Here is a 13,113-nt window from a genome sequence, read left to right on the forward strand (position 1 = left end):
TGCCTAATTGGGAGGTGCTTAGTCATGGCAGTTATCATCACACTTAAATCTACATGAAATTCACACAAATTAGTTTCATAGCATTTATAAGCCAAACACAAATGAAAGGTCACACGTATAACAGTGTTTAAAAAGAAAAGCTTTGTTGGGTTGGCGAGATGGCTCAGTGGGTGGCACTTGCCACCAAGCCTGATGATCTAAGTTCGATACCTGGGACCCACAGGGTGGAAGGAGACTACCAACTCCAGAAAGTTGTTCTCCGACCTCCATGTGTATGCTGTGGTGTGTGGGCACCACCCCCATACACAAAATAAAGACGTAATAACATTTTTTTTAAAAAGCTTTGCTTTTTTTAAACAGTCAACTGCAATCCATTACAAAATCCTGAAATATGATACACTAAGAAAACAGATTGTGACTGAGGATTTATAAATAACATTTATTGGGTATTGCTGAATAAAGAATGCAGGGCACACAATACAAAGAAATCAGCACTTAAAAGGAAGCACAAATCTTAAAAATGCAGCATATTTACATCCACTGACCAATTTCAAATATCTATTTAGATTTACAGAGGTGAAGCTACTTCCAGAGCTTTCATTCTAAGCATACTTCAAAAGAGTTCTAGTGTTATCCATTTTAATGCCAGCTGTTTCTGTTTGTTTTATAGTTCCACCAAGCATGAGTAATTAAAAGTGAGACTTTGCAAGCTGATCCTGAAGAAGCCAGTCAGGAATTATGGAACAGTTCTTTAAGACAGGATAAAGCCACACAAAAGGAAAAGTGTCAATGCCAGATACATAAATACAGGAGAAGTTCTCAACAAGGAAAAAAAAGGCAAGTCAACAACAAGCAGGAGCACAAACGCCTTTGCTCAGGAACACAAAGCCATTAGTTCTTCACTACAATTTCCAGGTTTTGGTCAATGAACAATTATTAAGTCTTCATACTCTGTAATAACCTAAAAAACATGATTTATATATTAAAGGATTAAGAACAAAAGGAGCCTTCAAACACTACTGAGAACTGCAATGCAGTTTGGGGGCCAGATTCTGATTCACAAAACACAACCATTCTTATGGGACAGACTTCGTGACACCTAGTGCAATATCATTCAGGGCTCCTGACTCAGAAATAGCCCCCCAGTCCTGCCACTGTGGAACTGCAGAGATGGGTAGTGTTTGTTAGGATCACACATTAATGATGGTAAACCATGACGACACTGTCTTTCTTTCTATCTTGATGGCACCTCAGAATTATGGTGACAGATTGTGATAAGTTAGATTTTTCTCTACTAATTATTCTCTTGAAAGCGTTTTCTGACATTTTTCAAGATTACCTCTAAAATAAAAATGAGAGAAAACTGAGTGAGCAGAGCGAACTCTGCAAGTTGATTCTTCACAGACACGATAAGCAAATCCGTTTACAACAAACCAAAATTACCCCAAGGCAGCTAAATGTAAGATTAAATTAATCTATTTTGAAGAGAACATTGCTAATTTTCAAAAACTTTCATTTGATTAGACTCGAAAATGTTCCTCAGAAGTCAAAGTCTCTAACAGTTCTAATTTTCCATATAACTATATAAAAAAAAAAAATCAAGATCTAAGTTGAAAGGTATCACTCTCTTTCCCCTCCCCAGAAAAAGTAAATAAAAACCAAAAAAGAGGGCTCTCGAAAACAAATAAAAGCCAAGATAGCTAACAAAGCTGAATCACAGAAGAAACCAGATTGCTTTCTGGACAGGTCACTGGTCCTACGTTAGGGTTGGGTCCTCCCCACGGGGCCCTCAGCCTCTGCTGTTAGCTTCCTTTCTGGTCAATACTATGCTTTGATCACACAAGCCTAGGGGAAGGTTTCTCTCAGGAGTCAGGCTGTAACAGAGGTAGCAGGAGGATGCCGTGTGGCCAACCACAGGACAAGAGTCAAAGGAACACATCAGTCTTCTAAAAAGTAAGTGAAAATGCAGAGAGAAAATGGGTAGCCCTCACTACCTGGCTAAGAAAAATTCTAAGATCTGAGAATAGGCAGCCGAGAAACAGGCCCGGGGCTCATCTCCAGGAGCCCCTTTAATGCACCAGCTCAGGCTGGTTTTCCACAAAGGGCAGCACCCCACTCACATAGTAGGCAATGCCCAGAGACAGCAAAGCAATGACAAAGATCAAGAGCAAGACCCTCCAGAAGCCCAGATCCTCCACAAACTCTTGCCACGTGGTTCGGAAGCTGGAGAGCACTCCTTCACCTTGCTGGAGGTTGGGGTTGAGGAGAGAATGGCTTTCCATGGCACTGTGGGAGAAGGAAGAAAAGGAAGGGGCATGAAAAGACATTTCACTCACTTAAAACATGAAACTAGAGGAGCTGTTGTACTTAAGAGTAGGCTAACCTTATAATGCAACACTTACAAGAAGAAAACTAACGTGTAGATGCTCTAGCCCACACAATGTGCTGGCTTATATATTCACAGGTGTCCAGACATCTACCTTAAACCATAAACTGATAAACTATAATGATTAGATTCTTGGTTTAGTACCCAGCAGACAATAAAAATCCCAATCAAGAAGTCCTAGTGGCTCTTGCAAAGGATTTGAGCTGGGTTCCCAGCACCCACATTAGGCAGTCCACAATTGCCTGAAACTCCAGTTCTAGGGGAGCCAATGCCCTCTTGACTCAATGGACTCTGTGGGCATCTGTACTTACTTACTTACTTACTTATACACACACACACACACACACACACACACACACACACACACACACACTTAAAAATAATAAAATAAATCTTAATGGGAGTGTCTAGGGAGAGTGGGAAGGGAAGTTGAGGATGAATGGATAACCAAGAAACAGTGTACGCATGAAATTGTCAGAGTAAGTAAATAAAAATTTAAAAAAAAAAAGAAGTCCAAGGAAGAGGTCTTGAGATAGAGCAAATGCATTGTCTCCATCAAGAGAGCACACAAAAAGACATTTTATTATACATTTAGAAGATTCAAAATGTGCTGGGTATTGTGGCACAATGTCTCAAAAAGAAAGACTCAAAATGAACCTTCATAATTTGAGAATTCATGTAAATAAAAACAAGAAAAACTGAGTAAATTTTAGAAACCACTACAATACAGTATGTGGATGTGAAAGTCAAAAGGGAATTTATCTCTTAATTTCATTTAACTGTGTGCCCAGTTAAGAATTCTCTAAGTAAAATCTTCTAATAATGGAAGCTTACTCCTCAGTCTGTAGTACATGTGAAGTTGTCTTTGGACTTTTTTTTTTTTTTTAAACGTAGTGGAGGGGGTTGGTGGCATGCATGCACCTGATACCATATGAAAATCAAAGGATGACTTTTGGGAGTCACTTCTCTTTGCAACTCAGGCTTATGCAGCAGGTGCTTTTACCCACTAAGCCATCTTGCTGGCCAGGAGTTAAGATTTTTCTCCTACTAGTTTATTCATGTGTTTATCTATTTATTGATAAGGTCTCACTGTGCAGGACAGCCTTGGCAAGAACTCACTTTGCAGCTGAGGATGGCCTTGAACTCTCAATTCCCTGCTTCAAACCTCCAAGCACTGGGAATACAGGTGTGTGTCACTATGCCCAGATTTCTCCTACTTACGCTTTATCTTACACCTTAACAGAGAATGAATTTATTTTCCTTCTGCAGAGACCGAGTCTAGTTGGTAGTGTGGAGTCTATAAAACACTGACTCAGGTGTTCACAGCATTATGGTCAGCAGTGTAACTGCCACAGAAAAGCCAGGAGCCCTGCCTTCACATGTGATACGCCAAAAGCTCAAGGGATTAGCACTCAGCTATAGCACAGTTTACAGGCCAATGACAGGGTGTCATTGGGACTTTAGTTACAAAGACCATAATAGTATGTATCAACGGTCCACTGGTTACAGAAGCTCACTGCTACCCTTCTAAACCCCTTCCTTCATATTCTTCCAGCCATCTGGGTCCAGAACAATGAAAGCAGCACACAGCAATGACTGGAGGTGTGTTTACCACAAAATCCGAACACATACATACAGACTGGCAGCTTTTTATCCCACGACTAGATTTGACTTCTTGACACTGTTAAGCAAAGGTGAGTTCACCACTGCTGGAGATCTGCTCCAGGCTCCAGCAGCTGACTTCCTAACAAGTCACTGTGCTCAACACCCAAATTCTTTTTATATTAAAAAGTGTTTACACTTTGAATAAAACAAGACACTTTCAGTAAGAATTTACAATACAGAAATTTAAGAAAATTCTAGCAAGCCTATAATAAGAACTCTGAAAAGGCCTAAATAGTAAAATTAAGATAAAGAGGTTTTGCACAGGCTCAATCTGACCTATCTGAAGTTTACTATGTCTGAGCTGACATCTCACATTGACAGACATGTGAGTAAAATGAGAATTCTGTGAGCATTCTCTCTTCCTAGACAAAGTCCATGACGCTCTGTCAACTTCTGACAGATTTTATCCAGTGAAATGCTTCTTACTTACTGTCCAGGGACCAACTGACTCCAGTAGAGAGACAGGTGTGAAGCGTGGGATGTTGGGGTGTGGGTGTGGGTATAATCTGGGATTTTTTGTTTGTTTTGAGAAAGGGTCTCACTCTGTAGAACTACTGAACTTCTACCATGGCACTAAGGGACAAGAGTAAAATAGGGAAACTGACTAGCAAAACTGTTAATGATTTACTCTTTGAGGAACTTTGGCTGTCTACAAAGCTGTAAATAATACAAATTCCTATGCTGGAATCAAATGGCAGGATGTGGGAAAGTAGGGCTAAATATCTGCTACCATGCTACTCAAACAACTAATCACTTCTTAGTTAATAAGTAATTACAACAGGCAAAATAAAGCTAAAGTACTTCTAAGAGGGACCTAAACACTGGCTATTAATGTATGTCATAGTAAAGAAGCTTGGAGCTGGAAAGATGGCTCAACAGTTAAGAGTGCTCACTGTGTGATCATGAGGACTAGAGTTCAGACATCAGCACCCATGTAACATGCTGGGCATCCCACACACACCTGTAGCTCCAGCTGCAAGGGGATGGGAGGGTGGGGGCAGAAGATCACTTAGGCTTGCTGGTTTCCATCCTAGCCAAGAAAATGTGAGCCCCAGGTTCAGGGACTGTCTCAAAGGATTAAGTGGAAAGTGATAGAGGACACCTGACTCTGTCTTCTGGTTTCGGCGTTGAGTATGCAGGCATGCATACCAGCACATGCACACACACATTAAATAAATAAATAAATAAATAAATAAATAAATAAATAAACCTTTAACAGAAGCTTAAATAACATATTCTTTTATAGAAAGATGGAAATAAGTTTCAAGTTATTTTGGAACAACATATCTTTAGCAAAGAGTTAGCACTTTTAAAAATGCCTATAGCATTTGGACTATCAACCCATAGTGCAGAGATGAGGGGAAAGGGCTTGAGAATATGTGTTTAACTTCTTGTTTATTTATTTGTCAGCTTTTGGATAACTCAAGAGCTTGTATTATTTTAGAAGTAAAATTCTTCAACTTCTTTAGGATAATAATAAGTGCTTAAAGTGTGGCACACACTAGCCAGCATATGAAGGAGGAAGGCAACCATGGCTGCAGAGAACCAGATGAGGGTGAGCTGTGAAGTACTGATTCAGTGGTCCAAGTGCTCTATGTGATCCAAATGAAAGACCCGGGCAATCCAATACTAGGTCAACAGGTATATTTCCACTGAGAAATTTGGGAAGAGACTACATGTAGTAAACTTCACTGAATACTGAAAGCTGAAATCCATGGCAGCCCACAAGACTGCACTAAAATTGAAGCCAGGGCCACTGTTAAACTAGCAAGGCCAGGAGAGCAGAGGGTCTCACCATTTCAGAGTGACTTCAACCGTACCTTTTCAGAGAGACCTCAACTGTGTTCTCCCGTGTCCAGATGAAAAGCGAGGAGTTACTGAGGACCTCACCCATTACATCTTAGCTTCAGTTACTTAGAGGAGCCCAAATTTCATTACTTTTAACTTGTGTGAAAGTCATTTTTTGTTTAGTTTGTTTGTTTGAGATGGGGTCTTGCTGTGGAACGCAGACCAGCTTTGAACTTGTGGCAATCCCCCTTCCTCAGGCTCCTGAGTGCTAGTATTAACGGGCATGAGCTAGGTTTTAAAAATCACTTTCAAGAAATGATTTGTCTGTATTTAAAATTCTGTCTTCTTTCCCTCTCCTGTTTATTTCCCAGCATTCCAATTCCTCTCCCTTGAAATGACCATTTGATCTTTCTAGTGCTAGACAAGTCTCATCTTTCTTTTCCTTTGTTGAAATCCCACTCGTTTTTGTGATCTGTATTTAAAAGTTCACAATCAGTGTTTGTCTCTTCCCCAATAGAGCCAAGATGGCAAGTGGCTACCTGAATGTTGGGAGCATGTGGTCATGCTTTCTGTCAGGTTTTACAATTGTAATCTCAGCCATAAGGACCTATACCAGAGTTCAAAGACAGCATCAAAGCTCTACACTTGAAAGATCAAGTTCACAGTCACCACAAAAGACACAGAACTTACTGGCCTGCGCCTTAAAGAATTGTATCTTCAATACCTTTCACTCTCTGCAGTCTGCATCGTCTCCAGTTTTGAGTGGGTTCCTCTGTTAAATCCTTTTACCTCTTGTTCTTCCAAAGACTCCAGCAATCGGATGACATCTTTATTCACACCCCTGCGCTTTGCCAGAACTAAAGGGGTTGCACCTTGATGATTGCTAAAAAAAAAAAAAAATTCACAAAAATAAAGAGCTTTACAGCAATCACACCCACTACTAGTACCCATTTGTGTAGAACTCAGCGAAGAAAGACTAGGCCAACTAACTCAAAATTAACACCCAGAACAGAGCCAAAGTCAAACCAGAAACTGACATTTGAACTGACCTGTTTTTCTTCTGGGGAAGAGGAAAAAAAATACATAGGCAAAAGAATGAACAGGTGACAGTAAATAAAAGAAAAACAATCACACCCACTACTAGTACCCATTTGTGTAGAACTCAGCGAAGAAAGACTAGGCCAACTAACTCAAAATTAACACCCAGAACAGAGCCAAAGTCAAACCAGAAACTGACATTTGAACTGACCTGTTTTTCTTCTGGGGAAGAGGAAAAAAAATACATAGGCAAAAGAATGAACAGGTGACAGTAAATAAAAGAAAAAGTGAAAATCTTCTCAGGGATTAATTGGAAAGTATAGTTCTAGACTCAGTCTTACTTGGCACACTTTATAGGTATATATATATTTTAAATTGTGTGTGTGTGTGTGTGTAGACATATATATGGTCTAAGAGTTTTTTTAAAAAGCTGCCTTGGTCCACTGAGTTAACACACTAAAAACAGAATAACAGAAGAGAATCCTGCAGTCAGTTCCCACCCCATTCTGTCCTGCAGAACCATTTGATTCAGGTTATCACAGCCCCAATGAACGAACCAGGTCAGCAAGTAACTTTAGTTTAAAGTTCAAGCTCAATATTAAAGGTAAGTTGATATCTTTCCCACTCAGGAAATCAGGTATCATTAGGTCAAACAGAACAAAATAAAACAAAAAATCCCATGGCATCCTCAAACCATCCAGCCTAAAAAGGACTCTGGACCCAAGAGTGACAATGAGGCTGGTATGTTATGTGACAGAAAGCACAAGAGTCTGCAGTTTGGGGAACTAGGTTCAAATTCCATTGTCTTTTATAAGCTGTGTGACTTAACTATTCCTGGTAAAATGAACAGTTAGAAAAGGGAGGGTTGGAGTGAATGGGGGATATACCCAACATGCAATACTTGCATGAAAAAAACTAATAAGAAGAAACAAAGATAACAGAACAAGAGCTATTTAGTATGAGGATAAAAATGAACTCATATAAATAAACCTAGTCCACTTTGCAAAATTTCAAAAATAATACCAGTTCTTTCCCTCTGTATTTATATTATACTTTATAATTAATTATCAGAAGCTAGTCACTATTTTCACAGAAGAAAGAATGTTCAGCACAGATCTAGAAGTCAGCCTCTTGGTCCCACACTCACCTAACAAGATCTCATTGTCGCCAGTGACTTTCTGAACTTGTCATTACAACTGACCAATAAGGAAACAAGATCAATAGATGTCATGATTAGATCATTGCTTGAAAATCTAACAGTAAGAAATGACTAGACTTCAAAAATCACAAAGAACTTACCAAATATCAATCTTGAGTCCATTGGAAACTAAGAACTGGATGGTGTCCACGTGGCCACAGAGGTGGAGAGCTGTGTTCCCTTGGTAGTCCGTGGCCAGCAGATCAGCACCGAACTTATGCAGCAACTGGCAGATGTCTACATTCCCTCGGGCTGCAGCAAGGTGAAGGCCTGTCCTCCCTCTGGTGTCACGGATATTTGGGTCAAAGCCACTTTCCAAAAGCCGCTTGGAATAGTTAAAGTCTCCATCGATGCAGGCTTGTAGCAGGGGTACATTTGTCTGTGAAGAATCATTGACAAAAACGTAGGACATTGCTCTGATGTCGCGAATGGGAAACACCTGCAATGAGAGAGGAACATGCACTGGATGAAGCCAATCAGCCGGAAACGCTGTTTTGTGGCTTTCTCGGTCTCTTCTTTGTAATGAAGTACCTCACCAACAGAAACAACAGTCTCAGAATTATCAATTATATTTTCTTTTGCATTAAAAGGTTTTATTTTCTTCACATCTGCTGGATCAAAATAGCAATTAGATGACTGTAAAGCTCTATTTGACTTTTTATCATGTTAAAAAGACTGAGATTTTTTTTTTAACGATACAGTTGCTTAGACTTAAGTTCATTAGGTTGTTAGAAGACATATACATGATCATTAAACTTCAAACTAGCAACCTCTACATGCAAAGGCTATTGCTGACATTCTCATCTTATTTTTTTAATATTTTATTATTTTTATTTTATGTGTATGAGTGTATTGCTTGCATATAGGTAGGTGCACTTGTCATGCATACCCAAGGAGGTCAGAAGAGGGCGTCAGATCCCCTGAAACTGAAGTTATGGATGGTTGTTAGCTACCATGTGGGTGCTGGGAATTGAACCTGAGTTCTCTGCCAGAGCAGTCAGTTCTCTTAAACCACTAAGCTGTCTCTCCAGTCCCTCATTTTATTTTTTAAAAAGATTTTATTTTTATGTGTATGAGTGTTTTGCCTAGATGTTTCTAAGTGCACCATGTGCATGTGCTGGATTCCCTGGAACTGGAGTCAAGGATGGGTGTTAGGTGCCATATAGGTGCTGGGAACTGAACCACGGTCCTCGGCAAGAGTAGCTTGTGCTCTTAACAGCCGTACCATCTCTCCAGCCCAGACATTCTCATTTTAATACAAAATAATTTTTTCATATTCTTACTTCTTATATTTAAGATAGTCTATATCGTAAACAAAAGTACCTGCCTGAAAAGACTCACTTATCTAACTTAATCAAATACCCTAGAATGTTGTATTTGAGGCAAAAATTTTAAGATTTCATAAAAAGAGAAAAGTTGAGGGAAGTAATATATTGATTTAAAAATATTCAATCGACACAGATTATCCTTTTTATAGCCTACTCTACTGTTTGGTGGTCATCTCAATATATGACTTTGCCAAACTGAGGACTGAGAGGTGAGTAAAGAAGTCCTTCCTTGGGCAGGCGGGAAGGTAGGGGCAGGCAGAGCAGCACCAGGCCATTGTACCTTCCAGCTCCCTGTGTGCCAGCTACACGTCCTCATGCACAAGTGCCTCAGCTCTCAAGACAATTTGCTTTACAAGATCTCTACTCTTTCCCTTGATTCATTTTAGAAAATAAAGTTTATCTAAAGAAATTTTTTTATGGGCTGGAGAGATGACTCAGCAGTTAAAAGCACTGGCTGTTCTGGCAGAAGACCTGGGTTTGAATTCTAGCACCCACATGGTAGCTAATAACTGTCCATAACTCCAGTTCCAAGGGATCTGACAGCTTCTTCTGTCCCCTACAGGCACTATACAACACGGGTACACTTACACACATGCAGGCATAACACTCATAACACATAAAATAAAAATAAATTTAAAAAAATTTTAAAAGAAACTTTTCTAAGAAACTGGTGAGAAAATATAAAGGCAGGGACAGGGTATTTATAGATTTATAGGGAAGACTCTTCAGAAAAACATTTTGTTTATTTACTTATTTATTGAGGGGGGAGAGAGAGAGAGAGATCATGTGCAAAGCATGCACACGCCTTGGTGCATGTGCAGAAGTCAGAGGACAACCTGCAGGAGTTAGTTCTCTCTTTCTACCATGTGGATCCCAGGCACCAAACTCAGATCATCAGGCTTGGCAGCAAGCACCTTTATCTACTAAGCCATCTCACTAGTCTAAGCCAGGCATCAACTGGGGATTTTTATTCCATTTTACCTAGTCCTAGCACCTCCAAGGTAAGTTTTATTATCACTGAATTTCTGTGAGAGTCCTTAGAGGACTTTAAGCCAAGGAGGTGGCATGATCTTGTTGGTCTTTCAGAATGATGACTTGCATAGAAATATGGAGGGCTGAACTGGAGAGGGAAAGTCTAGGAGCAGATGATCAGTCAGTAGGACAGAAGGCACAGCATGAGGAAAGCTTGACCTAACACAGTGACAGGGGAGGGGACATCCTAGGGAGGGATGCAGATACAACCACTGAGTGGTACTACTATAGGGTGAGCAGGAGGTGGTAAGGATACTTTCAAATAAAAGGGAAATCTGCTCATGGTTAAGAGTTACAGAGGACAAGATGAAATAACTTCTGATTATAACAGAGGTATGATTTGGGGTTTGTTTGACACAGGGTCTGGCTATGCATGCAGCTCATGCTGGCCTCAAACTGATGATCTACCTCCTGCCTTAACCACCATGGCCTGCTCGAAATAATGATTTTTTTTTAATTAACTCTATCTGAAGATTTACTTAATAAAGTAGCTCACAATTCTTCTTTGAGGGCATGGTGTTTTGTTTGTTTGGCTTTTTTTCTTTCTGAGACAGGGTCTCCCTGTAGCCCCAGCTACACTACTCACTGAGATACACCTGCTTCTGCCTCCCAAGTGCCTGGATTAAAGGCGTGTACCACTACTCCCAACGAGGACAAGATCTTTACGCCCCCTCCGACCCCGCCCCCCAGCCATTCCCTACAGTATTCACTGGATTGGAGTACAAAAAAGAAAAAGCCATCGCAAACTGTTTCAAAAATAAAATCCTACATACTGAGTGCTTTCCAAGAGGTAACATGTGTGAGGTGAATTCTAGAAACGATACTAAAGGCCAGTCTACTTGGTGTTTGGATTAAAACAGAACGCTCATAGCTGCCAGACTAGGATTTTCTGAAGACATTCAGGCTTGGTAAGAACACAGCCTTCCTTTTCTGCTCTGAGTTGAGGGGTGAAGTTAGTTGGCTTCTCTGTCCTTGAGGACCTGCTCACCTCACTCACAGTTAAGAACCCACTGACAGACATTGGTCAGACAAGTGCACCTGCCCAAGACTACGGCTCACTGAAGGTTCACACACCGTGAAGGAGTCTGCAGCAGAAAACACGTAAGCTGCAAGATTAGATCTTTCCTTCAGTCGTCACCCAGAACGTTATCTGAGTTCTTAACAAGGTTCAACAACAACAACAAAAAATCAGTAATGTACTAGCAAGTATCTACAATGAAAAGAGACCAGTTCCAACCAAAGCGCTGCAGGAGAAAGAAGGCACTGTTCTGTTATGCACAAGCAGGTCACCAGGCTTGTGGGCATTCTCCAGAACACCTGAGGAGAGTCAGCAAAGTGACTGACAGGCAACCAGGCAAAGAAAAGAATGAGGGGTGTGAGATGGAGCTACACCCACTGACAAGAAAGCTCAGACAGAAAAGAATCAAATACCTGTCACTGACAGGGAAGAAACTAAACTGAAAAGTCACTCAGTCACTGGAGTTCTAAATGCTTATTTTTCACAATGAAAATAGAGGCTAAGCTCAAACTTAGTTCATTAAAAAAAGAATTTTTAGTTGATTTATTTTTGCAGGGCCAAAGATTTCAAACGTGGGCCTTGCATAAGCCAGGCCTGTGATCTACTATTTAGCTACATCCTTGGTCTCCCACAAACACATTCTTAGAAATAAAACACTATCCATAAAGAGGGAAATGTTAAGAAAAAAAAAGCCCAAATGTATACTTGCATCTAACAGGATCTACTTTATGACAGTATTTCTAATCCATTTTGAACACTAACACCCATCCTTCCCCTTCTCAGCAGCAGCCTTCCCTGCACTGCCTGGCCTTGCTCCTTGTGGGAGACAGGCTTGAGCCTAGGTTGAAAGTCTTACTGACAGCCATACAGCAGGCCTGAGGCAACAGCCTGACCCCTGGAGCCACAAGGAACACCTTGTGACATTTTGCTCCCATTGGAAGATCATGAGACTGATGCCTAGAGCTTTCCACTCCCTAATCATCACCCTTGGAATCAAGGTATCCTACTTGCTGTACTGTGATAGGATGCTAAATCTGTTATGCTAATAAGGTATCCTACTTGCTGTGCTGTGATTGGACCACTTCCCTATAAGCTTGTGCCTTCCTGCAATAAAGCAGATCTGTGTCACTGAACTAGTCTCCTGCATCTCAATGTGGTGAAGCTGGCGCAGACTCCTCACCAGCCCAGCTGGACCGGATCAGAGGAACTGAGAGAGCAGGAGAGCAGCCATAGCCGGAGGAGAGCAGCCACAGCCGGCGGCCACAGCTCCTCAATCATGTCGCCCACCCTCAGGCTTCCCCTGGGCCCATTTGGGTGGTCTCTCTGTGCATCAGTGCACTGTCTGTCCACTCAAGTCTTATCTTGCAGAACCTTGGAAGTAGGATGATGGGCAGCCAGTGTCAATCACGAAAAGGCAGTGTTTATTCATTGAACAAACATTTACTGCATGCCTGAAATGCACCATGATAAGTTGGCATTTAAAGTCCAAATCCCAGGTTCATGGTTAAGTTGAAACTACTGTTGAACTTTCACTGGTCATTTATGCTATTATCCAATATCTTTAAATAAACCTACAGAGAAACAATTCATAGGCTTTAGTGAAGCTTTACTCATAGTATGCACATCAGGCTGTCACAGAAAAGCTGTCAGTGCTGGGCTA

The 13,113-nt window shown here is 40.8% G+C and overlaps 1 protein-coding gene across 3 annotated transcripts in view; it reads right to left on the reverse strand.

The window, feature by feature from the left end:
* Positions 1-419: 419 nt before the first annotated feature.
* Positions 420-13,113, reverse strand: part of Ankrd46 (ankyrin repeat domain 46) — a 39,187-nt gene continuing 26,493 nt past the window's right edge. For all 3 annotated transcript variants that reach the window (XM_008831558.3, XM_008831557.3, XM_029562788.1), the window contains 3 exons: positions 8,177-8,514; positions 6,564-6,722; positions 420-2,286 (listed from right to left, as the gene is read on the reverse strand). In XM_008831558.3, coding sequence (XP_008829780.1) covers positions 2,070-2,286; positions 6,564-6,722; positions 8,177-8,487 — 687 coding nt within the window. In that variant the 5' untranslated portion in view covers positions 8,488-8,514 and the 3' untranslated portion in view covers positions 420-2,069. The remainder of the gene's footprint in view (positions 2,287-6,563; positions 6,723-8,176; positions 8,515-13,113) is intronic.

Source organism: Nannospalax galili, unplaced genomic scaffold, assembly GCF_000622305.1.
Source record: "Nannospalax galili isolate Female #2095 unplaced genomic scaffold, S.galili_v1.0 scaffold334, whole genome shotgun sequence".
Classification (NCBI taxonomy): Eukaryota; Metazoa; Chordata; class Mammalia; order Rodentia; family Spalacidae; genus Nannospalax; species Nannospalax galili.